Here is a 27,161-nt window from a genome sequence, read left to right as displayed (position 1 = left end):
TGGTTGGATTGCTTGGGTGTATATTAACTCTGTTACTTTGCACATTTTCAAAAGAATAACAGCCACTTAACATATGTTGTGTTATCCGTCACTTTTGTTTTTTGTTTAACCATTGCTAGATGTTTTAAGTGGAGTCCCATTGAGCAGATTAAAATAAATGTTATCAATCTGTATTAAACCTTTAGATCTGAGGAGCTACGCTGACTGATGACCCTCCAGAAAGATTTTCGACCATAAACACAAACCCCCACCTGGTCAAAAGAGAGATGCCAGAAAAAATGTCATTTCACACCCAAGTTTCAACTCAATTTTACCGACATTTTGTGCTGAATCGTGTCCAAACATTATGGCCACAGATTTAGAAGAAATACAAATGCTGGATGCATATTAGCTCAGGTTGTCACCCACTTTCTGATTGAAGATAAAATGGCTCTAAATATTTCTGCGTTTCATTTTTTGTCATTTGTAAAAACAACAAACATGTAGATAAGTTACAGAGGGTAGTAATTAAATCACCTTGATTTGACGTGGCAACATAACGCAATTCTAAAAAGTCAGAAAGGTTCAATACTTTGAGTCATGAATGCAGACGGAGACAACACAATTATTAAAATACTACACAGCTGTTTTGTTTCTCATTTTTTTTAATTCAGTTTTGATCAACAGAGTGAAAAAACATGACAATTGAATAAAGGGATCCATTAAAATATGTCAGAAATGATGTGCATTTATTTAACCTCTAAGTCGTTACTTTTGTTGTCCTTGTGAATTTGTTTGCCAAAGCTATAAACTGAAGAATCGTACAACATCGGTGCAAAGAAAAAGCTACCAATCTAAGCCGTTCATGCTGAGTCCTGCTTGAGGTTTTGTCTGGCGAGCGCTCCGTGGACGTGACACGAGGGCTGCATGAAAAAGTCCGTGTTGGGGGCAGCTGTCAGTGTCCATTTCACAGCTCAGCTTCATCTGCCTCCAGGTTAATGTTGTTACCAAACTTGGCATAGAGCTGGACCTTCAGATCCCCCAATAGTTGTTGAATCGCTGACACTCGGTCCTCAAGGCCTTTGACCTCCTGCTCCAGTTTTTCCTGATTACAGAACATAAACTACAATTACACATCAACCGCTATACAATTTCCCCTACATGAGGCAAGCGACAACGGAGATTTCCATGAATCGATTTGGATAAATGACTCCTACCAGCTGCTTAATAAAAACTAATTCTGAAGGCAAAGGGACAAAGTGTGATGAGGAATGCAAAACATAGTGTTTAAAAAGGTGCAATTTAATCAGTTGATATTACAAATTGAAAAGTAAGCCGTTCCTAACACGTTTGTCATTCTGTGTGTGTAGCAGACTGCTCCACATCAATCACTCCAGGCCTGTGCGGCTTTGCTGTGTGATGATGCAGCAGTGAAGTCAAGGACAAACGGGAAGATCCTGGAAGTGACAGGGGTGTGGTGGGGACAAGGTCTAATCTGAAGGTCCTCTCTCTGTTACAGCTGCTATGGAGCCCTGATACTGCACAACCAAGGAGGGTCTCGTTTTGTGAATTAGGCTTTTCGCTTCGTTGACAAAATGAAAAGATGATACCACTCATGTCTGGAGTCTTGTTGTTGTCACATGAATAGGAAAATCAGTTGAATAAGTTATCTTTTATTAAAATATGTCATTCAACACACAAAGATGAAGTACACTATGTGTGTAAACATTTTTGATTTGTGATTTATTTAGCGATCTAAAAAACAATTTCCAAATGTGAATACATTTTTGAAATGATTGCATTTGTAAAAATAGATTTTTCACTTTGGCTACAAGTTGTTCACAACTATAGAATCTAATCACGTGGTTGGAGATTATATCACATGTCACATCATTCAACAGACTGTGGCATGATTTTCTGCAGGGGTATTATGCCAAATACCTGATCTCAAACCGCTTCACAAATGAACACATTTGGATTTACAGGAAATTATTTTTGTATCTGTGATTTACAATAAGAGATGCACCGATCCGATACCTGGATCGAAAATCGGCTCCGATATTGACCAACTAGCTGGATCGCATATTGATTCAGCCTTCTGATCCAGTCATTTCTTTTTTATTAATATCATACACAGCTAGTTAATTAAGTCATTGTTTGCTGGGTTTCAGGCAGCTGTTATATTTTATATTCCATTTTAAAATATCTGTTTACAGTGAACTTTACATGGAAGTATTATTTATTTCTTTTTGCTGCTAATGTACACTTTATTTTTCTAATAAATAATATCAAGTACATTTATATCTGTGTTAATTTGTTACCTTTTCTTTAAACAAGGCTAAATGTTTATTTCAAGCCTGTTCATTCATTCACCAGTAGGATCGAAACGGTATCGGCCGATACCCTCAGCCTAGGTATGAGTATCGAATTGGAAAAAACTGGATCAGTGCATCTCTATTTACAATATTTATTCAACTCAGCAGAAAGTCCAAGTATCTGAACAGGCATAAAGAGTAGTTATCATCAATACTACAACCAGTGGGACCTTTAAGGCAGCTCTGGCTCCATTAAAGCACAGGTAGAGGAGCAAAAACAAATTTTTGTAGCTGAGAATCATTTGAATAAGCCGATTCTCTACTGAATTCAGTTCTTCATCTTAAAAACGTTATGTGACAGGAACAAAATACTTAATTTCCAATATATTTTGTTGTGAGAAAATTACATGAATACTTATTAATAGTACTGAAGGCTTCAAGCACACTGAGTAATTGTGTAACATTTTGCTGATTGCTTTACAACCTGGACTTTATTATAATGTTTCTAATCGGCAGCCACTCTGTGATCTAAAACACAGTTTAATGGGGCATTCAGAAATGTAGGTAAATCCCAAACCCAGGACAGTCAGACATATCGCCATTTCTCACTGATCAGGTTATGAATGAGCCTTCTTTACATTTGAATTCAGTACAACGTAAAATAAAGTAGACATTTAAATAAAAGGCTGCTAAAATACTTCATAGCCATGCTTCATTCACTTTTGTTCAAATTAATCACAATGTAATTTTGGCGTCAAAACAATAATAATATGATCACAATCTAGAAAATATTAGAAAACACAAACCATAGAAAGTTCCTTGGCTTGGATGGGACAAAACAGTTTGTGATCAGATATTTTAAGATGAGACTACGATGACTTAAATCTATTGAGGATCTTTAAGCGAGAATGACAAGGTATGAAGAAACCTACCTTTGCTGCCTCCAGCATCTCTTGTGTTTCTTCCTGGGAGTGACTGACAAAGACGTCACCAATCTGATATGGGATCAACAGAGAGTCGTCGTCTAACATCATTAGGTCGTCGCTGGCATCCTGTAAGTTCTGCAGCGATTTCTGCAGGGAGACATTATCAGACCGTTACAGAGACTTGACTAGGGCTGTTCACAAATTAGGATTAGCTATTTGACAGCTACACAGCCCTTCAGACCACACTGAAATCTGACTCATCGGAAAATATGACAGCGGAGTCCGTGTTGATTCAACTTTCTATACATTTTTAAAGGCGGAACTTTGTGGCTTTGTGCCATGTTAAATTTAAGAGGTGTAGACTAAATATTAGAAACACTGCTCAGTATACCACATTAAGATCAACAGCGCCATGAACCACAGCCTCCAAAATGGCAATTAAGTTTACTTAATACCCACTTAAAATAGTTCAACAAAAACATTTTAATGCTCACGGAAACAGGGCTGCGGCAGTGAACTATATTTGTTTTGATAAACTTGCTACTGAATGTAGGACATTATCTTATGTCAGTCAGTTAAGAGACATAGTATATGGTCTAAACATATTATTTACAAACCCAGTGGTTGTCCCAAATATGTCTAAATATGACTTTTCCAAGACACGGTGCTTACCTTCTTTGCTTCTATTTCATTTTTCAGCTCTGTCATGCGATTCGTGTTCCTGGCGAACTTATTGATCTTCTGTTGGTCTTCAAAGGTGACGTTCACATCTTCAACTGCCTGCAAACAAGAGTAAATGAGTTAAAGCTGGGGTTGAAGTCAGTATTTCTTTTTTCTGCTACTTCATACATCAATATTTTACTTTTTACTCTACGTGTACTTGAGAACTTTAATTACTTCAAAAAATAAATTATGATGTCTAATAATACTTTATATAGACACTTTAAAAACGGAGTCTAAGATGTGATTTGTCAGATAAAGAAGGCAAAAGCGGTATAGGATAGCCAGTAGGCAAATATAACAACAGAAAGCCAAACGGTAAGACCAAAGAAAAGCAGAATTTAAGTAAATAAAACAAGAAGGCAATGACACAAAACATAGAAGAGGTGTGAAAAAGACATGTTGAAAATGAAAAGTGCAAATAATATGAATAAAAAGTAGTAAGAAAGCTTTATAAATATACAATTCACAAGCTAGCAGAGAGTGTATTAAAGCAATTCAATGCATCTCCACTTTTAACAGCTGCAACATTAAGGTAATATTCATATACAATGCATTGTTGTTAATGTATCTATGCTTTCTAGTTGTGTAATATTATTACTCTATGTGTGACATTTTCTGTTTTTTATATGTTTGAAATGAATTTAAATCAAATATGCATTACTCTGAAATGGGCCATTCTGCATAATGGGTCGTTATATGTTAGCCTATATTTTGATGCTAACACTTTCATACCTTTAGGTAGCCTTAGCCTACATGTTTGAAAGCATTCTTTTACTTGCAACAGAGTATTTCTTTACTGTGGTGGTGCTATTTCACTTAAGTAGAATATCCTTCTTCTTCTCTGGTAACCAGTTCAACTGAATGGTTGCTTCACTACTATGAATATGAGATGGTCAAATTAGCAGCCCTTAGCTAGGAAGCTGGGCCAAAAGCTCGATGAGTGTCCGGTCACGGTTGTCAATAATCACAGCCCTCGTTTAGTAAGTTAATGTCATCAGTATTGGGCCGGTAAACTCTCGGTTAACACACATGAACACAGGATAAAGCTAAATGACTACATGGCTAACTAGCTACACTTAACGGTAGCTACACGAGGGCGTGACCATGTTGTATTTAAATATCACCGACTTAAGCCACCGCTGCTTTTATCTCCCTCACATACGCTTATACTTTTTTTAAATTTGAATATCCAAAAGAGAGGAAACGGAGAGTCTCGAAAACCTAATACAATCTATTTAAAGTCAATACTCACTACAGGTCCCTTCATGGTGGCTGCCATCTCGGCTTCCTCGACTGCACAAAGACGGCGCGACTCAACACAACAACTCATTTTACCGCCACCTAGCGGGCGACAACCCCGGTGCGTGACAGTGAAAGTGCCGCTAAAATGTTTGATTTCCCCCCAGTTTTGTCCAAGAAACAGCACTTTATGACTGCCCCTCGATGGCAGACGCGCTTTTAAGAAAGGACAATTAAAGACAATTAAGGTTCCATGTAGCTGTATAAACTATGTACTGTATTTAACTGTAAATATGTAACTATGGGTGAGATACAGTAAGTGAAAAGGATGTCAAACTTTATAATTGTATTGAGTTATTGGAAATAATGATTGTATATTATAATATTTATTAAGGGGTAGGATTTATTAAGTCTATAGTTCTTCCTACTCCTTTTTTGGCGCATGCAAATGAAGGAAAAATCGCTAATAAAATGAATTATGTCATATCTTTCTCTTTTCTATTTTGTTAGATATGTTTTCACCAACTGATGTTTTCTTTCTTTTTTTAAATTTGACATGCTTGAAATAAATAAATACAAAATACAAATACAGATACTTTATGTGGACTCAAACAGCTTTACATTTACCACGCTTGAGCTAAGACACTTTCACCAGTGAGAATGAGCTCACATATTTTAATGAGAAATCCCCTGTTTCAAGTAGAAATCCTGAAAAACTATATTTTTAATACAAAATTAGACTATTTGCATCAAAAGTACTGAAAGAAAAAGTACAAATTATTCAGAATGGCCCACACTTCAGTAAAATATATTACTGAATTATAATTAGCGGAGCATTAAGGCGTTCATCACTTATTAAAGTGGAGCTTTTAATGACTTTATATGCTGCTTGGTAGTTTAATCTGAATTTGAATCATTAGTTATGAGCTGATTTTGTGTAAATAATATGCAAAGTGTCTAAATCTTTAAAAATCAATGTAGTAGAGTAAAACAAGTACAGTAGTTGACTCTGAGATGAAGTGGGGCAGAAGTATAACGTAGCAGAAAATGGAAATACTCAAGTAAAGTCCAAGTAAACATTGTACACTACATTTTTACATACTAATACTGTACTTGAGTAAACACTTAGTTACTTTTTACCACTGATTATCATTGATTATCTCATGAAAGGTGCCTACAATGTGTCTAACAAGTTATTTTGTCAACCGGAACTTCTGCTCTGTAAATATTTCTACAGCAAACAGTACTACACCCAAGTTCAAATATTTACTGAATACATCTGCAATGCTAGAGCACTATTAATCCAATTTAGACTAGCTGCAGAATATGCATAAGGTGGATATCATCAAGTATACGTTGGTACATAGTATTTGCAACAAAACTATCTTTATATGCCATTTCTTTCTAGTCGTGAAATGTGTGGGCATTGTGTACGGGCTGTGCCACTGAAAACTAGTAGGCTGCCATGCGTTGGTACACCATGAAGAGTTTGCTTGAGGTCTCTCAGCTGCAGGCTTTGCATGAAGTCAAAAGTGCATAATTGAAACGGGGGAATCCGACTCCCACCTCAATGTGCAGGCTATATGCTACAATTGAGACATTGTGTTTGTGGATTCCAAGCATTGTCATAATAAAGTCAACATATACTGCTCATTCTCAGATTTCGTTTTGCGGTTGTTTATAGTAAAACACACCCAGACACTTGGTGGTTTGGTGGATTTGCATAAAGAGGCTGTTTTGTCGACATGATCTCAGCACATTGACCCACAAAAGCAGCAAAGATGAGAAGAAATCAGTTGATGAAGTAAAGGCAGTTTGTCTTTGATCCCTGAACGCCTCTCAGAGAGGCCCGTTTGTATTGATGCATTGGGAGGCCCTCAAAGACATTTCAGTATGACTATGTGGAAGTCTTTAGATGATTTCATTACAGAGCTCTTTGTATGTCTTGATTAACTGTCTGTGATAATAATGTCAAAGAAATACAGAAGCACATGTCAGTTGAATGTATATTTTCTTTTTTTAAACCCTAATGACCTAAATAAAAATATGCTTGAAGCGTTCTCTTTAATATCAAAATAACCAGGCTAATGTAACAGGGTTGTAAGTGCAAACATGTTTATTTTTGTTTTGATAGTGTAGAGGTGTGCCAGGTCAATATCCTTAATACATATCCTGTTACTTCACAGCTGCAGCGTCTTATCTCAGTGGGAATGATTAGAGTGTCACCAGATTATGATCATGTTGGCGTTATTTCAGAAAATTCACAGAGAGATAGATTACCATGAGCTAATCAGGAGCTTTTTTATTAAAGGGCACCATCACTCTGTTGGGTGGATAGTGGGCTTTTCACAGGAGGAATTCAATCCAGTTGATTACTTAAAAACAGTCCCACCCATTTTTAAAGCACACATAGTGTGTATATAGGCTGTTAACAACAGCTTACACACACAGTTGGGTAGAAGCTGCAAGTCCATCTCTCTAACAGTGACGATCTTTCCATATCATATTTTTTTTTCTTAAGGAGGATATCACTTGCTTGACTTGCAGAGGTGTAACAAGGTAAGATACCCGAATGATACTGAAGTTGATACAAATGATGAACACATGTACAAATTATATCCACCTAAAAGAAGTCTGTACCTTTTAGGGGTGTCAAGATTCTCCAAGTTGTTGTTTTTGGACTATGGAGTCTTGACGCGTAAATGTGATCATTGATTTTATTCTCTGACAACTGCAATTTACATTTTCAATTTCGTTAAAATGATAGGCTACATGGTTAAAAGTGTGATATAACATATTTTTGGGGAATGGACCTCAGTAAGACCACAGGGGCAAATGAAAAATTTTTTTTCGTTTTTTTTAATAGGCGTATTGCTTATCCAGCTTTTGATTTTGATCATTGAAATTGAAAGCTCATTTTGATTTTGAGTTTAAAGTGTGACACCCTAGCATTCTTTCTAAATAAATGCAACATAACAAAACCATATTCTGTTCTTTTCTACTGTATTTGTTTCAGATCAATTTGTGTTAAAAAGCCTGTGTCTATTGGGGAAAACATGGGAAACGAGCACTCCAAGAACAAAGATCTGTCCAAGGTAACATTTTATTAAAAATGACATGGAGACCTGTAATGCTTTCCCTGTAGTATCTATCATTTTGCTGCCTCTAAATCAATAGTAAGATGCACATGGACAGGTAGATGTAATTGCTTCTTCGGTGAAAGGTCTGACCCCTAAAGTCGTTGTTTTTTGCTTACAGTCAAAACCAGTGTTTCTGTTGAACTGTTGTGTTATCTTTAATAGAATGGCAAAAGTCGTGGGAAGCATGAAAATGGATCGGCGAATGGCATCTCTGCAAACATCACATCGAATGGATTGGATATTGCTGGTGAGTGAGATTTTTTAAAACATTTCTAATACAGTACATGATAATGATTTAACTGTAAAATAACACAGTGGAGATATGTAATACATGGAAACACACACCAGCATCACTAGAAAGTTCTTTTCTCTATTTTTGGAAAATGAGGATGAAAAAAGATTAGAATTTTATTTCACTATTCTTTATTCAGTTTCATTGTATCTTGCTACGTGGGAAAATACTGTTCATCAGTCTCTGATAGACAAAATCAGCTGATCTTTCCATGTCTTTGTTGGATTAGTCCTTGGACTGCAATAATGTTCTGTAAACACAGTGACTCACAGCTGGACTGTGTCTTGAGTCTTCCAATGTAAACTATAGGCGTAGTCTCAGACACTGACAAGGAGCGACTATTTGACCTGTCATGGTGTGGTTTGTGTCTCTGCTGCAGTGACAATAGTGCTGTAGGATTCCCACTGGCACCGGAGTTTGTGTAAGAGCTAATGTTGACCCTGGAGATAAAGTTAATGTCACTTTCTCGCAATGACTAACCCGTGTTTACTCCATGGAGCACTGCACAAGTAGAACTAGCTATAGTGCATGCACGTAATGCTGCATGCAAAGAGCTTAACGTTCAAATCAACACTGATATTTAATAAAAGTGACAGCTGTGAACTTCTTTGGAAAAGCAGATGCACACACATCAGTAATCATTAGATAAGAGAAATGTATTTAATTATTAATTATTCAAACAGCGGTGTTCACGCACATCCAGGCCGAGTGCTGAGCGAAAGGTGAGCAAATCAAACAGAACAAAAAGCCTGTGTGGGTCTGAAGAAAGGTGGTTGAAACTTCACAACCTTGCTGCACAAGTTGTTGACATTTCAAGCTAAACACTTCTATAAATATATGTGATAATTGGAACCCTGAAGTGTGTGAGTACTCTCTTCTGATATAAGATGAATTATTGCAACATAGACTTCATATTGCAGACATCAGAACTGATTTAAAGTCCCAATTAGCAAAGTTTTGATAATATAAAGTACTAAAAAATAATTTGTCCTGTAAATGAAAAATGGTTAACTTAGCAGTTCCGTCAGTTTGGAAATTGCAGGTTCCACTGGTATTGCCAAACCTGTTTGTTGACATTTGATAATGGATTCTAATTATTTTGTTGCAGTTAACGGAGAGACCATAGCCCAGCAAAATGGCGAGCCCCTCTCTTTAGCCCTTGTCACAGAATCACCTGATTTTGTGATAGTCGATTCAGACTGTAAACCTGCTGAAGTTCCAGTCATTTCTGAAATCCCTGAAACCATCATCCAGAAGGAAGAGGTTAAGGAGAGTAATGAAGAGCAAACAGATGTAAGTCTTCCAGCCACTGATCCACAACCGGTGAGGGCATGTTTCCGTGTTTGTTTTGAAAAGGTGATATACTGTGTTCTTCTTATTGTCAAGAAATTCCATGAAATGACAAACAACAAGTGTCACACTGCTGCACTGGGCGGCATATTCATTCATTATGATGAACGAAAGCAATGTAGTTTATTCTGACTTACATAAATTGCCCTGTTGCTGGAAATATATTCTGCTACTGAAAATAGCCCTTAAAAATGCATTAACTTCCGTTTAAGTAGCATTTGATTAAAAAAAGAATTTGAAAATCAAACACTATACAATTTCTGCCATTTTTGAACATTTTCGTCTTTGGACTCAGTAGTGTAAAGAAGTCAGAAAACATTAAGAGAAGGGACTAATGCATTGTTGGTTTTGGTCTTTTCATTGGATTTGTTGATATTAACGCCACAAACACACCAAGCTAGATTAAGTGCGCCCTATGGAAAGTTGTTATGCAATTTCTATGATAAGTAGTGTGGCCAAATTAAAAGTTGAGGATGGTTTCACTTTTAGCGGCAAAGTGCGACCAGAAAAAACCTGCAGCCAATTTGTAAGGGTCCTGTGACTCCTGACATGTTGATCTATGTTTACAGTGTTTAAGAATCTTTTCTCGCTTGAAACACATGCCATAATACGGCCAATATTATTTATTCTACGTATAAAACAATCTGCAAAAATTGCCTCAGTTAGTTAGCCACTTTTAGCAGTGCATTAACCATTCCAAAAAACAATTTTAAAAAAGAAAGAAGGAATTTCTGTTATCACGAAACAATTACATCACTGAGAGATTTTTCTTATTTTTCCGCTGTCACAATCACGATGTGATCAAGCACATGGTTGTCATATGTGTCCTGGAAACAAAAAGCAACTGTATTCTATCTAAACCCGAATGTTGATTTTCATGATAAAGGAGTCGGGCTCAAGTGGAGAGGAAGCTGACACCGTGACCATCGCTGTGCATCTTGAGGACTTTGAATATCCACATCGAAAAGCTGAAATATCAACGCCAACGAACAGAAAAATTGAAGCAGCTATTTCAACACAAACCAGTGAGGATGGCAATGATACAACCACCAATACTGATGGCCCAGTGGAAGTGGTAGGCGTCATGGAGACTGCAGCAACTCAGAAAGATTGGATGAAGAAGGTTGTTGAAGAGACTTCAAATGAGGAGCCCTTAAAAAACCAGACAGCTGGGATCATCAATGAAAAAGTCATGGAGAACGATGTGTATAGGAATATAGTGTTAAGAGCAGAACGAGTGCAAGTTATTGATATCAAAAACTATGATACTGAGGAAGACAATGAGAATTGTCGTGAGATAACTGAGGCAGAAATAGCTGCAGAACCAGGAACCATGCCATTGGAGCACTTTTCAAACCTTCCCAAGGTGGTCGCAGATTGTGTTGAGGCGGTTTTCTCCCCTGTTTCTGATTCCACAGACTTTGCTGCTGCCAACACGTCAGAGACAAATGCAGACAAAGTAGTTACTGAAGACAATAGTGAAGGAGCTGGAGACTTGTCAGCCAATGTAGAGCTGATTGAAACCACGGAACGTGAATTTAATGCTGTCACTAATGAGGCCCGGGGAGCAAATGATGTTCCTTCCCCAGACAGAGAGTCAGCGCCTATGGCGATGGAAACAATCTCTGAGGATGTTTGTGTGGAACCAAATCCTACACCTTCAAACCAAAACATACCTGTAGAAGAACTTTCTGTTCCTCTTGTCACAGTTCTTCTAGCTAAGGTAAAATCTAACCATGAAGAGCTCACTGCTGAAAATGCTGTTGCGGGCAAGGATGTACCAGGAATATGTGAACAACAAGAACTTGACAATGAGCCATCAGAGGAGTGTGAAAGATGTCCGGAAGAAATTTGCCTTTTAGAAGCTCTCTCCAATAAGCTAATCACCTTTGAGGGTTTTCCTGACAAAACCTCAATATCTCCCGATGATGAAGTCAAGCCTGAGGCTACTCCCGAAGTTATTACCACAAATGAGAACCCTGAGGTTGGTGAAGATGCGACAGCTGATGCAGGATCAGAAAGGGTTGAAGCTGAATTGTTACTGGATGCAACAATTGATGCGCTCTGTCAAGAACTTGAATTTTGTGGAATCCCTCCTCAGGAGCCTGCAGTGGACAATGACATCCTGGTAGAAGAGGTGGTTTCTGCAACATTTTTTGTGCCCCTTTCTGGAGAACAAGAAGCAGGCTTTGCCATGCCACAGGAACCGGTTGCTGAGGAGATGAATAAAGAAGCTGTAGAGATTTTATTAAATAAAATGAAAGCAATGCCAGAAAATGTTGTGGAAGATACCACTGGGGGAGAGGGCACCACAACTTCCTATTCTGAGGAACCTGTGGAAGAAGAAAAAACAGACGTATGTGAAGAAGTTTTGGCACAAGCTGAAAGTGCTGCAACAACCAAACAAGTGCCACCAACATGTGTCACAGAAGAGTCTGAGCCTGGCGTTTCAGTCCAAGAGGAACTCATAGAGGAAACCGTCACCCGAGCCAAAGAGCCAGTTGACTCCAATCATTTTGTTCCTGAGGAGGCTATGGAGGAGAGTGCTGAAGCCGTTCTTGAGACCATTGTAGTAGAAATCATAACAGATGTTGTTGAAGCTGAATGTAACCTTTTGGCTTCCAAGGAGGTAGCCTCAGATGTCCTTGAGGAGGGAGAGACTAAAGGGAAGGCAAATAATGATTCAAGTTTGAACTCTACTGATGCAACAACGGACTCAGAAACTGTCATGTGTTCAGACATGGACATTTTAGATGTAAAAGAAAATGGCTTGGCAGAAGAAATAACAGAAGCATGTGAAGACGTTAAAAGTGCCAGAATACCCGAACAAATCTTTGTGATCTCAGAGAAACCTGAAAAAGAGAATCCAAGTCCTTGTGAAGAAGATGCAACCCCTGAGATGTTGGAGAACATACTAGAATCCGTTGTTGCAGTTCCTTCAGGGCAGCTTGAAGATAATCAGAACATAGTTGAGGAAGCTGCAGATGTGCCACAATGGGATGCCACAGAAGAGTCTGAGTCTGGCGTCCGAGAGGAACTCATAGAGGATAACATCACCACAGCCGAAGTGCCAACTTACTCCAATCATCTTATTTCTGAGGAGGCTGTGGAGGGGAATGTGAGCCTTGTCAATCTGCAACCGAAAAATAACAAGCTGACGGTCATCTTCAACACCGTTGAAGATCAGGTTACAGAAGAGATCATGCTTGAAACGGATAATTCTGGTGATGTTTTAGCTGCAGATAAGGAGAACTCTGCTGTTCTTGAGACCATTGCAGAAGAAATCCTTACAGAAGATGCTGTTACAACTGAATGTACGCTTGTAACTTCAGAGGAGGTAACACCAGAGGTCATCGCAGAGGGAGAGGCTGAAAACAGGGCTGAGGATGGATCAAGTGTGAACTCAACAGATGCAACACTGGACTCACAGAGTGTCACAAGTACAGACATGGAAGCTTTAGTTGGTAGGTTGCAGTCAGCTTGTATATCAGTTGTTGAAGAATCAATATATGGGCCTGGTGGTGTCAGGTTATCTTCAGTGGGATACAGGATTACCGTTACTATTCACGTGGAACCAATTGGAAGAGCAGCAGTAATATGTTGAAGGAATTGTCATGACTTTTATTTTGAAAAAACACCTACCTTTGGATTATCATGTGTTTAATGGTATGTCAGTAATTGCAACTAGATTGTAAAATGACGTGTGTTCTATAATAATGCGAAGTGCCACTATTTATATATATCATGAACAAAAAGCTCATATTTTGAAGTGCTGAAACATTTTCCAATAAAATGAAAAATGAAAACACTATTCATTCACAATTTAGGTCATTATTTATTTGCATTGTTTTGGTTGCTGTTTAGTAAGAAGAAATAGCTGCTTTCAGAAAAATAAGGAAAGTCATATATCATACCACCATAAAGCTTCCAAAGTTGATTACTTACGAAAAATAGTTCTTGTATTAGAAGTTTTCAGAATTGTTATGCTTAAATATACAATTGTGATTTATCTAATGTAAACCTTAGGTGAATTTAGACACAAATAGACAAGGTGTAGGAAAATGAACACCTTAATGTGTATGTTGGTTGTTGCTTTTTTCTGAAAGAAGACATGTTATCTTAGCAAAATAGCCCACAATCTCAAAATTTATTCATTCATTTTTCACTCAACCTTTATTTAAAATAAAGAAACCACTGAAAGGTGGAGTGCATTTACAATAAAAGTCAGCCAAAAAAACAAACAGAAAAAAGAAAAACAATAAAGAGAAGATGCAATACCATCATAGTGATAATACAGATCCATTAATATCCATTAATAAAAGTAATTTGATAGATAAATTGATTAATTAGGATGTAAAAGAAAATACAGTTATGTAAACCGGATAGGAGGATAGGAGGTTTAAAATCAGATTTCTAAAAGATACAAATGAGTTGATTTTAAGGAGCCGCTGTATTTTGTTCCAAGAGTCACATGTACTTATATTAAAAGCAGTTGAGACCGAGCTCGTGGAACATGAAGCAAAAGCAAGTCAGCAGAGCGTGTCTGATAAGGAGGATAAAAAAGTTGACCAATGCATGAAAGAAAAAAAGGTTTTTCATGGAGTGTCTCACCTTAAAAAGGGATATGAAATTTAAATAAGGCCACACTGAAGGGAAAAGTGAAGTTAATAGATAGGACAAAATTGTCTTAAAATCAGAATTGGTCAGTTATTTCTTTTAAAGATACCCATCATCAAAACACAGCAAGGTATTTCAGTTTCCTGACATTTCTCAGGGCATAACTCTCACACATTGTTGAATATCAATGAGTGAGGGGTGGGACACACACATTAATAAAAGGCTGATTGTTGACAATGCCCCGAGTAGGCAGAGGCATGGTTGGAATTGTGCTCCCATCTCAATGCTGCGATTAAGACACTCTCACTGCTTGCATTATCAGCTACGCTGCTCTAACATAATTCTCAAAGGCTAATTCTTTGTGATGGTTTATAGGAGACAGCTAACCTAAAGAAAGAATCAGAATCATTAAAGGAGCCAGAGAGTGTGACTCCAGAAAAAGCTCCAGAGGAAGAAAAAGCTCCGGAAACTGACAGCACAAACAGTGAACCTGTGGAAAACCAAGAGGAGAGTAACCCAGAAGAGAATCCAGTTATGAACTTCTTCAAAACACTAGTAAGTGACACAATTTCAGATATGGTGTGGTTTGTATAGAGTTGATATAATTGCTTGTTAATTTAAGACTGCTTGTGAAAAAGTGAAAAAACAAATCCACCCTTGTTATCTCTGACTATTACTAACAGCTAACAGCTGCTCAAACAACAAAAAATAAGTTAATGTGCGCTCTAATTTTTTACTTAAAACCTGCCTGAAGCATTTTGCCTGATAATAGGGAGATCAGTGATAATGACTTCAACAGTGAATATGTTTAAATTTGATTGGTGAGTGTTCTCATTCTATGTTAATGTAAAAAGGGAGATTTATGACAGCAAAGGTATCATAAGATAACATAGTCTGCCACGATGACAACGCCTGATGGGAAAACCTACAACAAGCAGCTATTGTATTTCCTCTTCATCGTGCTGTCTTTTGGAGTCATGCCGTTTTAAAGAGTTACCATTGCCCTAGCCCCATGCTAATCAAGTCCCCGAACATGCGGGAATGTGGTGGCCTATTGTTCAACCCATAGTGTGAGCTCACAAGGGAGGACTGTGCAGTTGGAAGTTGAGATTTGCGAAGATAGAGCGAGGGCAGGCCTACGCCATCTCCGGAGCACAATGGCTGTCACAATGACAGCGCATGTACTGTATGTGCTCTGTCAGAGACCTCAGTGGGCCTCAGTTAGCTTATCATAAAGGCCTATGTCTGCATTCATGAAAGGCTTCTGTTTTATCGAAATAAGTATTTTTCTATTCCTGTTACATCAACTTTATGCCTCTGCTTTACACTGCAGCTTCATTGCTTTGAAATAACAAAATGTGCACAGATTTAACATTTTAAGGGTTTTGTTATTATTCTAACTTTCTTGTCTGTTTCTTCCCTTGTTACACAGGTGACTCCCAAAATAACCAAAAAGGAAACAGCTACTCCTGCTGCCACAAAAGACCAGGTAAACAGATATTTATGAAGCATTACATAACATATAAACGATATTAGTTGACCATGACAATACCACCGTTGGTTTGGATTTTTGTTCAATATCTGTTTTTTACATCATTCTTATTTTGGTAAACAAAGCTGTATCAGTGAACTCAGTAATGTTAGTAGATGATCATTTGAATAGTTGATTATTGATTAGGCTGGCATACATTTTTGTCCATTTCTGTTTCTGCTTGAATTTCCCAACTTCCAGAAAAAAATGTATTCCCAAATAACCAATACATTATCCAAAACATTTATAGGCTTTTTGTAGATCTTCATTTGCTTCAATATAAATTTATTTCTCTAACTGCTTGCTTTTTTTGTTGCTAAATAGTCCCAGAAGGAGAACCAACCAGCGGCAACCATTACTGTGAGCACATTGCCCATTAAGTGTTTTAATTGATTTTTATTTCCCTAGAAAGAATATATTTAGACAGAAATGCTACTTTATTCGCTAATGTTGCATTGTGCATATTAAAATTCTAATAGTTCATTTTGGACGAAAACATATTTGCTAAACTGAACAGATCCGTGCTTTGCATACATATTTTATCATACATCACGTAACAATTGTTAAAAATGCATTTGTTTTTACAGGTAATTGTGTGGTTTTCTTTCCAAACCATTATTTTAACACCTGCTCTCTCTTGATTAGGTTGCACAAGTATCTGAGCCGCCAGCAGCACCCAAAGGAATGTCTATCCCCCCACCTCCTCCTCCAGAACCACCAAAAATGGAAATCAAGGGAGAACCTGCTGCCAAACCCTCACCAAAAGAAGAACCAAAAGCTGCTGCAAAGGAATCCCCAAAGGAGTCCCCAAAGGGAAAATCCGCCAAAACTTCTCTGAGCAATTTCTTTCGTCAAAAGGTAAATAAACAGCACACTGGAGATTGCAAGACAAGAGCATTGTTTTAACGGATGGTGGTTATTAACGTAGACTGTCACTAAGTGCATGTTGGACGGTGAGATCACATTATACCGTAGTGTGAAAATATACTGTATGTGAATTTGAGGTACTGCTAGGTGTCAAGGCATCCAAAGGCAAGGATGTTTCAGCAAGTGGAGCAAATGCCCTGGCCAAGACTGCAGCAGTGGTACAGTAGATTATCATATTCTCCAACTGACCATGGCTCATCCTGTTACTAACTGAACAAGAGCTGGCTTGTCTGGAGGTGGCAGAAACTACAAACAATCTGCTGTTTCCAAATTGGAACACGCAGCAGTTGTGTAAGGTAGTGTTTGTGCTGCTTTGAACCTGAGAAAAGAAGAGAAGAGAAGAGAAGAGAAGAAGAACTAGGTTTTTGTTGTACTCTTTCAAAAATGGGACTCGCTAGGGAAGCAAGTCTAATGATAGTAATAATGTGAATATGGTCAAAGGGTTGGAAGAAATGGTAACACCACTGTTCCTACCACTGTCCATATTTCCATGATACATGCCCAACATTTAAATTGCAAAAGTGATTCCTTTAATTGAAAAACAAACATGTTTGACATTTTGGGAAATACACATTTTTGATTACTTGCCCAGTTTGATGAGAAAATGAATACCACTTTCATGTCACTTCATGTCTCTTTCTTTAGCTTAGCTTAGCTCAGCTTAGCTTAGCTTAGTGTAAAGACTGGAAACATGGAGAAAGCTAGTCTGGGTATGTCCAAAAATCACAAATATGGTACCAGAACCACAGCTCACTACCAAACACATGTACATCTAGAAATCGTATTTCGATTTTCGATTTGTTTTTTGATTTTATTTTATTTTTGCAATGCCCATTTCAGAGTTCAATTTTCGTATACACTGCTGTTTTAAATATGGACAGCTGTATTGTTACATGTGCATTTGTTATGATTACACAACCTATAATTAAAAACTAGCGAGTCACTTTGCTAACATAGCCAAACATCAAGCAATTCCAACAACACAAGACATAGCAGCTTATATTACTTAGCCTACTAGTCTATCCTACAGCCTTTTATTTCGTGAAGCTTTTGCCAGCCAAAACTAGTCCAAGATTTACTCTTATCCGGTGACCTCTTGCCTTTCCTCTTTTTTAACTTCCTCTGCAACATCCTCTTTGCTCTCTTCACCTCTACTGTGCCTGCCTGTGTGCAATGATGTCCGTATGGCTGCTGAACCAATTGCTCACTTGCCTGCTCGCCTAGCTCAAACTCTGGCACCACACCAGTGCTGCTCCCCAACAGCATTCCTTCCCTGCCCCTTACCATTGCAAGCGGTGTAAATACCAACACTCACAATCCTGGCTAACTGAGCTAACTGGCCAAACACAGCTACAGTTAGCAGTTAGCCATGGTGAGCTTTACAGACATTGCAGGTGTATTCGTGAACGTTGGAGAGAGCCAGGCTAGCCTTTCCCCCTTGCATTCCAGTCTTTATATTCAGCTAAGCTAACTGCCTTCTGGCTTAAGCTCTATACTTTCCAGACATGAGAGTGGTATGGATCTTCTCACCTAACTCTTGACAAGAAAGTGCATAACTGTTTCCCAAAATGTCAAACTTTAACCATTCATTATTCATTGCCGTGCTAACCTTTCCTGCATGCATTTTGTAATTTAAAAAATCCTCTCTGTCTTGTTGGCTTACTAACAATAATAAATCCTTCACTGTTCTTCAGAAAACCAAGGATGCGCCACCAGAGCCAGCAGTAGAAGTAGAGGTACCAGTTGTAGAAGTACAGGTAAACTAGACAGCATGCTCAGTTATAGTTACATTATTGTATTCTAGCGAATCTTAATAGACCATCAGCCAATGTCTCACAAGCACACTGGGTCTTATTTTGAATAATCGTTTAAGGATAACAGCTGTGTTCATGTAACATGTACAGTTAATTACAACATTTCCATATGTCCGTCTTAATTTGCATCTCTTCAGAATAAAAAGGTAGTTTTGCTCTGCAGGAGACACCAGTGGAAGTTCCAGAGCCAGTTGTTGTAGAAGTCCAGGTAAATCAAGAGGAGTTCTCAATCATGGGGTTTTTCTTTTTTTTAGGGAGAGGAAAAATCTTCTGATCCTCGTAACCATGTTCTAAACTGCATTTTCCCCCTGAGTTATTCATTTGCATCTGCTTAAGTATTCTAATGTGAGTTTGAGTCTCAACAACATTTCAGCAAATCTCTCACTAGGGATGGGAATTTTAAGTATTTCCATATTCAAGTACTCACAAAAAAGAAATTCTCATGTAAGAAGAGGGGACAAAATTAGTTTTTGATGATCATGAGAGTTGTTGTCTTCAATGTCATAAACCACCTAAGATGAAACTCTATCTGATGTGACTCAAACAGAAACAATGATCACGGACGAGTTCATATATTCAAGTTTCATTCTAATGAAACAGCCAAAAAACGTGTTAGCTAACATACCGTTAACTAGCTTACTTACCATTAGATGCGACGACTACTAACGCTATGAGGTGAATTCAATATTGGCATAGCCCAGAGCTGTTAAATGTGGTCAAAATAATTTGAATGTGTTGATAGCTTGTGGCTTTCATAGAAGCACACCAGGTCCTGTATGGGGTTATTCACGTTTATTCACATTTATTCATATATCTTATGTTGTTTCTTTGTAATGAAACAAACAGCCACAAATAATATCAGCTTACGTTATGTTAGCTTGCTAACTTACGATTAGATGAGTTGACTATACAGCTAACATACTGTAGCTAACGTTGGGTAACATTAATGAACATTAAGAACGTGGCTGGCATGAGCCACTTGTCATATAGCACATCGTAGTAAGATATTGACAGTTACAAAGCCAGAAGAAGAAGAAGCAAGTACTCAATCAGCAAACGAATAGGGACATCCATATCACTCGAGTATGCATGTTTATTGAATTCATTGAATACGAATTTTAAAGATTACAGCTATGTTTATAAGAGATATGCAATATAAACAAAAGTAAATTACAGCACTTTCATTGTATAATCTTTAATGTTAATTTGCATATCTTCAGAATAAAAAAGTAGTTTTGCTCTGCAGGAGACACCAGTGGAGGTGCCAGAGCCAGTTGTTGAAGTCCAGGTAAACTAGAGAGCATGCTCGAGATTCTCAATCTTATTTTGAATAACCGTTTAAGGATAACAGCTGTGGTCATGTAACCTGTATAGTTAATTACAAAATTTCCATATGTCCGTCTTAATTTGCATCTCTTCAGAATAAAAAGGTAGTTTTGCTCTGCAGGGGACACCAGTGGAAGTGCCAGAGCCAGTTGTTGTAGAAGTCCAGGTAAATCAAAGGGGAGTTCTCAATCATGGGGTTTTGTCGTTTGTCGTTGTCTTAGGTTGTGGGATAATACTGATTCTCTGACTACATCACATCACCATTTTTTGAATAGGGTTTTTTTCAAGTTCTTATTCATTTGCATCTGTTCAGAGTGAAAATAAGCTTGAACCTCATGAGACAGCAGAGGAGGCAGCACAGCCAGTTGTAGAAGAGCAGGTAAATCAGAAGGAAGTGCAAGGGAGTATTAACTCTTAATGTTCCTCACTTTACAGACACCTCTGACATGATGTTGTATCAGATGCACCAAAAATGATGTTGAACCAAAAATAATCTTTCATGCATTTCAATTATCACACATAACATTTGGCATTTGCAGCCATCCTCGTTTTGTGTATGTGGTAAATTATCATCATGACAGATGAGTCCGTCCATGATTTATTGCATTTTAAACTGCATTTCAATTGATGGGAAAACAAATAATTGTTAATTTCCTTCAGGTGGTGGAAGATGTGCCACAGCCAGTGGTAGAAGATGAGGTACATTAAAGGAGTTCAGCATTTTGGGAAATATGTTTATTTTCTTTGTTGTCCAGAGTTTGATCTCTGTGTGTTAAATTGTTAAATCTGATTTTTTAAGTGGGAGTAGTATGAGGTTTCTAATCCATAGTCAGTGTATTACCTACAGTAGATGGCAAGGCCCCAGTTTGGAGAAGCAGACAAGAGGACAGGCACGGAAGCTAATCAATGTACTGCTGTTGACCATGTGTCTGCTATTGTAAGAATATTTTCACCACTCAGACAGTTAAGATTACAAAGACTAGATTGACAAAAACTGTAATTCTTCCTCGCAGAATGCAGGAGTAGCTGGTCTACTGCTGCCTCGTTCAGCTAGTTTGTTTGTGTTGTTGTGTGACTTCAGGAGTGTCCCCACCGCCATCTACTGTAGGTAACACACTAACTATGGATAAGTACCCCATAAAACCCACTTCTAACTATCCCTAACAAACAAAATGCAACATGTTACTCAGTAAGATTTCATAACGTTTGGACAGAGCAAGGTTAGCTGTTTCCCCCTGGTCTTCATGCTAAGCTAACTGTCTCCTGCATCATGTATGGAAAAGGTATCAATCTTCTCATCTCTTGGCAAGAAAGCAAATATTTCCCAAATTGTCAAACCGTTCCTTTAAAGGAGGATATTAATCTTGACTTGTGGGCATGATGTCGTGGGCTTCTTCATTCTTACAGGGATCATTTTTTATCAGACTTTCCTGCCTCCCTTTCAGCTCTGATCTCACCTTTCCTTCCAACTTTCCTTTCACTTCACAGGTGGCAGTGCCTTCTTTCACCCTGTCAACTTCAATCATGGTCGTGCCTTACGTTCCTCAATACCTAATGCTATGCGTTTTCTTCTCTGCTGTTTTTATACAAGAAGGCGGATCCCTCAAAAGCCGGCACTCTGGAGGCCGCTGCAAAGCCAGAACCGCCACCGCCTGTTCAGGAAGAAAAGAAAGCACCCTCAAAATCCTTCTTTTCTCTCTTCAAACCCAAAGTAAGGACAGATTCACTTAAGGCTTTGCAGGTTTTTTAAAAATCTCTCTTTAAAAAGTATGAATTGTGGTGGAATAACGAAACAGAAAGTAACAGATTAATGTGAATTTGAGGTACTGTTAGACCACATGACCACAAAAGTCCAGGCGGCCTCCACAAGTGGAGTACGACTCCTCAGGAGAACAACTGGAGTGGTAAATACAGTAAAATTATCTCTCAAGAACAGATGCATTATTAACCAGAGTAATTTCATCAGTTACATCTGGTATTAAAACCTGCTCTAAAACATCTCTTTTGGCAGAAGTGTTTTTCTCCATTTGTTATTATATTTGAAAATCATAACAAAACACATCAGTGCACTCCAAATGTTTCAGACCCACTGGATCTTAACCAGGATCAAGAAAACTAGGTTTAAAAAAAGGATTTTAGTTAAAGGCCCCATATTCTGCTCATTTTCAGGTTCATAGATGTATTTTGGGTTTCTACTAGAACATGTTAACACACATTATTTTAACAAACACATTATTTTTCTCATGTAGTCTGTCTGAATATACCTATATTCACCCTCTGTCTGAAACACGGTTCTAGCCCCTGTCTCTTTAAGTCCCCTTCCTGAGAAAGCCCAGTCTGAACTGATTGGTCTCTGCACATCAGATCATCATTGCAGCCGGGAAATGACTTTAACAGCACTGCAGCAGCACTTTCTACCTTTATATTGTATCGTTGTGACATCGCAAAGATACAAAAATGTGACGGCTCGTTTAAAGACAAAGTCTGAATACGCGCTCTGTGCATTTCTCTGTGGATTGAGCGTTTCGATACTTTCACAGTATTTATACAGCATCTCGTCCTGCTTTACATTAAGACAAAAGACAGGGAAGTCTTTTTACAATATGGGACCTTTAACTGAAATAATAATTGAAACTAAACTTTTTTTAGTCATTGTCAATTTGGTCAAATTTGTCAAGACAACAAGCATGAGGAGGCATTGGTGCATATACGTTTATTGAGACTGTGTCTATGACTGTGAGTTAATTGCCTTCACAATGTGTTGTTTGTATTGTAATACCTGCTCTGAACTTCTAAAATATTTTCCCTGACAAATAAACACCATATTATAATAAATAAAACTAAACCAATACTTAAACTAATACAAACTAAACTAAACTAAAAAATTGTAAACATTACCAAAGGAGCAAACTGACTCTGGAAACTAACTGAAACTAATCTGAATTAAAAACCCAAATTAAAAAGCGAAATAAAAATAAAAACTAATGCAAATGCAAAACTCTACTAAATCCTAACAACTGGTGCGTCTTAATGTCACTTCAAACCCGATGTCGTATACCTGCGCTTAATGAGTGTGGTGCACATCAGACATTCTGATCCAGAGAGCTGCTTTAGGCCTGGAATTCAGTTTTTCATTATGCACCGCAACACTGCCAGGCTGCCGATCCCAAGAAGGCCACCCCTGCCCCAGCTGCAGCAGCAGAGGCAGGTAAAGCCAAGGAGGAACCCAAAGCATCAGCCAAGTCATCAGAGGTTGTTGTAGATAACAAACCGGCTTCAGTGGCCTCCCAAGCTGGAGAGGATGCAGCCAGTATGCCCAAGAAACTGGAGAAGAGGAACTCCATCCAGCTGTTCTTTAAGATTTTGGTAATGACAGAGTCCCTTACCCCTCCATGTTCCAGACACTTTCTTCAGCTTTAATTCAAATGGACCTGCAATTTTTAAAAACCTTTTTAAACAAACTTTATTTAACAATTACACAAAAGTATCAAATACAACAAATCGGACATGTACTCAACATAAAACACAATGGCAAGGCATTGAAAAAAGAGAATAAATAAATCAGGGTATAAAAAACTTCTGTATAATCATCCAAATATATATTTACTGTAGATGTAGATATATAATTATATATTTTTTTAAAATTCTAAGAATAAATTAAATATTTCAAGAGCTTTAATCATTTCTTTGTCAAATTTGAGAGACTTTAGATAATTCTGGAATTTGATTTGGAAAGCGATGAAGTAGCGGATACTTTTAGTTACTTTACACCTATGCAAATAACATTTACCATACAAAATCAACACGCTAACAATAAATTCAATATTATATGCCTCATGTTCAAAATACAGAAATACATTCCTACACTCAATTCTGATGTTACAGCACACTTTACCAAATACATACTGTGATATTACAGACCAAAAGGAAAGCAATTATAGAATAGTGTCAACGATTCTGGTTCATTGTTGTTAAAAGCACATTTATTTCCAGTGTCTAGCTGTGTAAAATTTTGACGTGTACTTCCTAAACCTTATTGGTGATACAGAATTGATATGGTAATAGCCACGCCCTCTGCCAGTCAGTGCCTATAAAAGTGTTGTCCCAAAAAGCTTTTCCTCTCGGAGTAATTTACCTTCTTTCAGAGAATGCATTACGTATATGTTTGTTATTACATTTAGTATTTAAGATGTTAGTACCATTTATCATCAGAAGGGGTTCCAAATGGCCCTGCAATATGCTGTGGCTGCATATCCACTAGATGGCAGCAGCAACCTATTAAAGGTGTGGGCCCTGCAGTATTTCACAGTGCAAGTGTGCAGCATGGGAATTGTTTTGCACAGTTCTGAATTAATAACTTACAGTTAATGAGGTTGCTAATTAGTTAATAGCGGTACTATTAAAAAAAACAAAAAAAAAACAAAGACCAAATCAAAGAATCAAATAAGAATTTGTTCTTCACATCTAGCCTCAAGTACTTGACTTAATTGAATGCAGATAAATATCTAATGCAGAGATCTTCAACAGGCGGTCTTTGGCCAATATGAGGTGCTCAAAATAATGAGAAAACTCTCCAGGCAATATAACCAAATTATATTCAGATTGGATTTTAAACCAAAATATTCACAATTTCTTATTAAAACAACACAATAACCGTTGTATTCGTTGTTGCTCTAGTAAAATGTAGCCACGTGACCTGGCAAATTTACTGATCCAAGCTAATTATGAGTTAATATTGGAGTTAATTTCTGTGCTATGCCAGGACCTGTACATAAATGGGGATGCCAGAAAAAGATGCACCAATGCCCATGTAGCCTACATTGATAAGTAAAGACATGTTGTTGAGGACGGGAAATATGGTGGCAGTGACCGTGTGTTTTCAGCTTGTGTCCCTCAGTTTACATGTAAATTTTGTATGAGACAGAGAGAGCATGCGTGTGTTGATATGTGTGAAACCTTTTCAGGGGCCCAGACTTGGGTGGCATTAGCATGTTTTAAGTTTTTTTCAAAACTTAAAACATGACTTAAAATATATATTAACAAAGACCAAGACAAATTGGCCTATTTGTGAAAAAACTAAAAGACATTATTTACACAACATTGATGATGGGAATATTGGCCTTGAGGTAAGATAGCCACTAAGGTAGACATCCACAGATCCAGTTCAACTTAAGGACTCACTGTGACTGTTTAGGGTTAAAACATGATGTATGGTTATGTAAATGTGTCGAATTATTAATTAAATAGCTTATATTTACCTATACAAAGGGTATGTTTAGGCTTTAGGCTCCTCTACACAAAATTGTAGAGCCAGTTCTAAATTTTACAATATAGGAGTTCCCCATTATGAGTCTCTTTCAGAGAGTCCTTGGCCTAAAAACACGTTAATCTAATGTCAGGGATGATGTGACTCTTTAAAGAAAAGATTAGGAGGCTACAGTAGATAATGTAATGTGATTTTTTTCTCCACCTTTTAATTTCAGGGTCAAAGACGTAACTCGACAGACGCCGGGGTCCAGACAGAGCCAGCCGCTGCTGCTCCAGCAGCTGAGAAGGCCAAATGAAACCACAACCAACAGTGAAGTTTCCCTGTACAGACTCTCTTTCTTGCTCTTACTCAATCTTCATATCTCTCTCCGTCTCATCTCCCTTTCAACTCTTATTCAATGACTTAAACTAAATTTATTTTTTGTTTTGGTTACCCTTAAGAAGTTACAATGTGGACAGAAAAGTGACTGGAAATGTAAAAGCAAGTTGTGAGAAAGACGAACAGTGGGCAGGTAGCTGAACAAGTGGTGATTTGAAACGGTCATATATATATATATATATATTTTTGGTCATATAAATGTCTTGACAAGTATAGCAATGTGAGTGTGAAACCTTTTCTACAGACATTTAATGTGACTTATTTCTGTTCTTGTGACCTAACCCACTGGGCTTATGCAATAGACAGTACCATGCTTTGCTTTTAGCAATTAAATACCTTTAGAAACACATACAGGTTCTATTTTTTCCAGGTTATACCAGAAGAAAAATCATGCAGTTGTGGCAATGCAAGGGTTAATATGAACTGACATTGAAAAAGTACTTAAATCTATGTGACATTAAAATGAACAGCATTTAATAGAGCTGATAAGAGGAGCATGTTTCTAAACTGCACTTACAGATTTTGTAACTTTATGTAAGCTATATGTAGACTAAAACACATATGTACGTATAACAGTTATGCATTGGGCCGTATGGGAAACGAATCACAATCTTTACTGTTCTGTGGGGACCTGATTGTAGCCGTAACAAATGCTTCTGAGGTGGCAAAATGATGTGCAAATGTGTCCTTGTGGTGCGTTTTGCAGTAGCCATAAATCACAGGCGATTGGCTTTTGATTTGATTGCAGCACTTTGTGTCATGTCATTTACCGGAAGTCTCACAGTCATTTGTGTTTGGCATATGTGCAATTAATTTCATGCTTTTGTTTGCCTATATGTATGTATGAGTGTACGTGTAACTTCAGCTATCTTGAAGACAATAAATATGTTCACCATTTATTTGTTCTTCATCAGTGTGAACCACAATAGAGAAACTTAATTGAGAATAAGTGGGTGTCGCAACAACTGCAAAAATATGTGGCTCAAGTAAGTTTGGCAGAAATTAAGTATGACATTCTTCCAAATTGTTTTTAATGCAATCAAGTTAAAGAGATCCAGTAGTTTGGATTTTTTTAAAGTGGGGTTTTATGAGGTACCTATCCTTATCTTATGTATTTGCTACAGTCGATGGCGGTCCGCATGCTTAGCAATGTACTGCTGTGGATGGGGGCAGCAGCAAAATGTATTTTAGCTACCTACAAATAAGGGTGTAAAAATGGTGTTTAAGTGTAAGCTATATTTAGAATATATGCTTAACCTTCAGACAGCCTTGTTTGAGTTTACGCAGCGGGGGACTGAAGCTGTTCTATGCTCTTGTTAAAGCCACCAGACACCA

The 27,161-nt window shown here is 37.7% G+C and overlaps 2 protein-coding genes across 13 annotated transcripts; one reads left to right on the top strand and one right to left on the bottom strand.

Moving 5' to 3' along the window:
* Nucleotides 1–633: 633 nt before the first annotated feature.
* Nucleotides 634–5,245, bottom strand: pfdn4 (prefoldin subunit 4). The gene is made up of 4 exons (XM_083919610.1): nt 5,196–5,245; nt 3,893–4,000; nt 3,227–3,367; nt 634–1,084 (listed from the first exon to the last, which is right to left on the bottom strand). The coding sequence occupies exons 1-4, from the start codon at nt 5,220–5,222 to the stop codon at nt 947–949; spliced, it is 414 nt and encodes a 137-aa protein (XP_083775736.1). The 5' UTR covers nt 5,223–5,245; the 3' UTR covers nt 634–946.
* Nucleotides 5,246–7,531: 2,286 nt separating this feature from the next.
* bcas1 (brain enriched myelin associated protein 1) lies at nt 7,532–26,714 on the top strand. 12 transcript variants are annotated; one of them, XM_083919538.1, is made up of 18 exons: nt 7,532–7,741; nt 8,199–8,277; nt 8,485–8,569; nt 9,723–9,907; nt 14,957–15,136; nt 16,014–16,070; nt 16,437–16,472; nt 16,758–16,970; nt 18,734–18,796; nt 19,017–19,061; nt 20,100–20,141; nt 20,301–20,345; nt 20,493–20,558; nt 20,840–20,878; nt 21,771–21,890; nt 22,003–22,083; nt 23,336–23,545; nt 25,663–26,714. In XM_083919538.1, exons 2-18 carry the CDS (start codon nt 8,239–8,241, stop codon nt 25,741–25,743), a joined length of 1,587 nt encoding a protein of 528 aa, XP_083775664.1. In that variant the 5' UTR covers nt 7,532–7,741; nt 8,199–8,238; the 3' UTR covers nt 25,744–26,714. The 12 variants fall into 12 exon arrangements, with proteins under 12 accessions (XP_083775664.1, XP_083775663.1, XP_083775659.1 ...); XM_083919537.1 differs by having other exon boundaries at nt 9,723–9,937; nt 21,774–21,890; XM_083919533.1 differs by having other exon boundaries at nt 9,723–9,937.
* The last annotated feature ends 447 nt before the right edge of the window (nt 26,715–27,161 follow it).

The sequence above is a fragment of the Echiichthys vipera genome, assembly GCF_963691815.1.
Source record: "Echiichthys vipera genome assembly, chromosome: 9".
Classification (NCBI taxonomy): Eukaryota; Metazoa; Chordata; class Actinopteri; order Perciformes; family Trachinidae; genus Echiichthys; species Echiichthys vipera.
This window is presented reverse-complemented; position numbering and strand designations above follow the sequence as displayed.

Coding starts and splice junctions, on each gene's coding strand:
- bcas1 (XM_083919533.1), top strand. CDS start 8,239: ATGGGAAACGAGCACTCCAAGAACAAAGATCTGTCCAAG. Junction 20,142..20,300: donor AGCCAGTTGTTGAAGTCCAG/GTAAACTAGAGA, acceptor TTTGCTCTGCAG/GGGACACCAGTGGAAGTGCC. Junction 22,084..23,335: donor TCAGGAGAACAACTGGAGTG/GTAAATACAGTA, acceptor CAACACTGCCAG/GCTGCCGATCCCAAGAAGGC.
- pfdn4 (XM_083919610.1), bottom strand. CDS start 5,222: ATGGCAGCCACCATGAAGGGACCTGTA. Junction 3,368..3,892: donor ATGAAATAGAAGCAAAGAAG/GTAAGCACCGTG, acceptor GTCTCCCTGCAG/AAATCGCTGCAGAACTTACA. Junction 1,085..3,226: donor AGATGCTGGAGGCAGCAAAG/GTAGGTTTCTTC, acceptor TTCTGTAATCAG/GAAAAACTGGAGCAGGAGGT.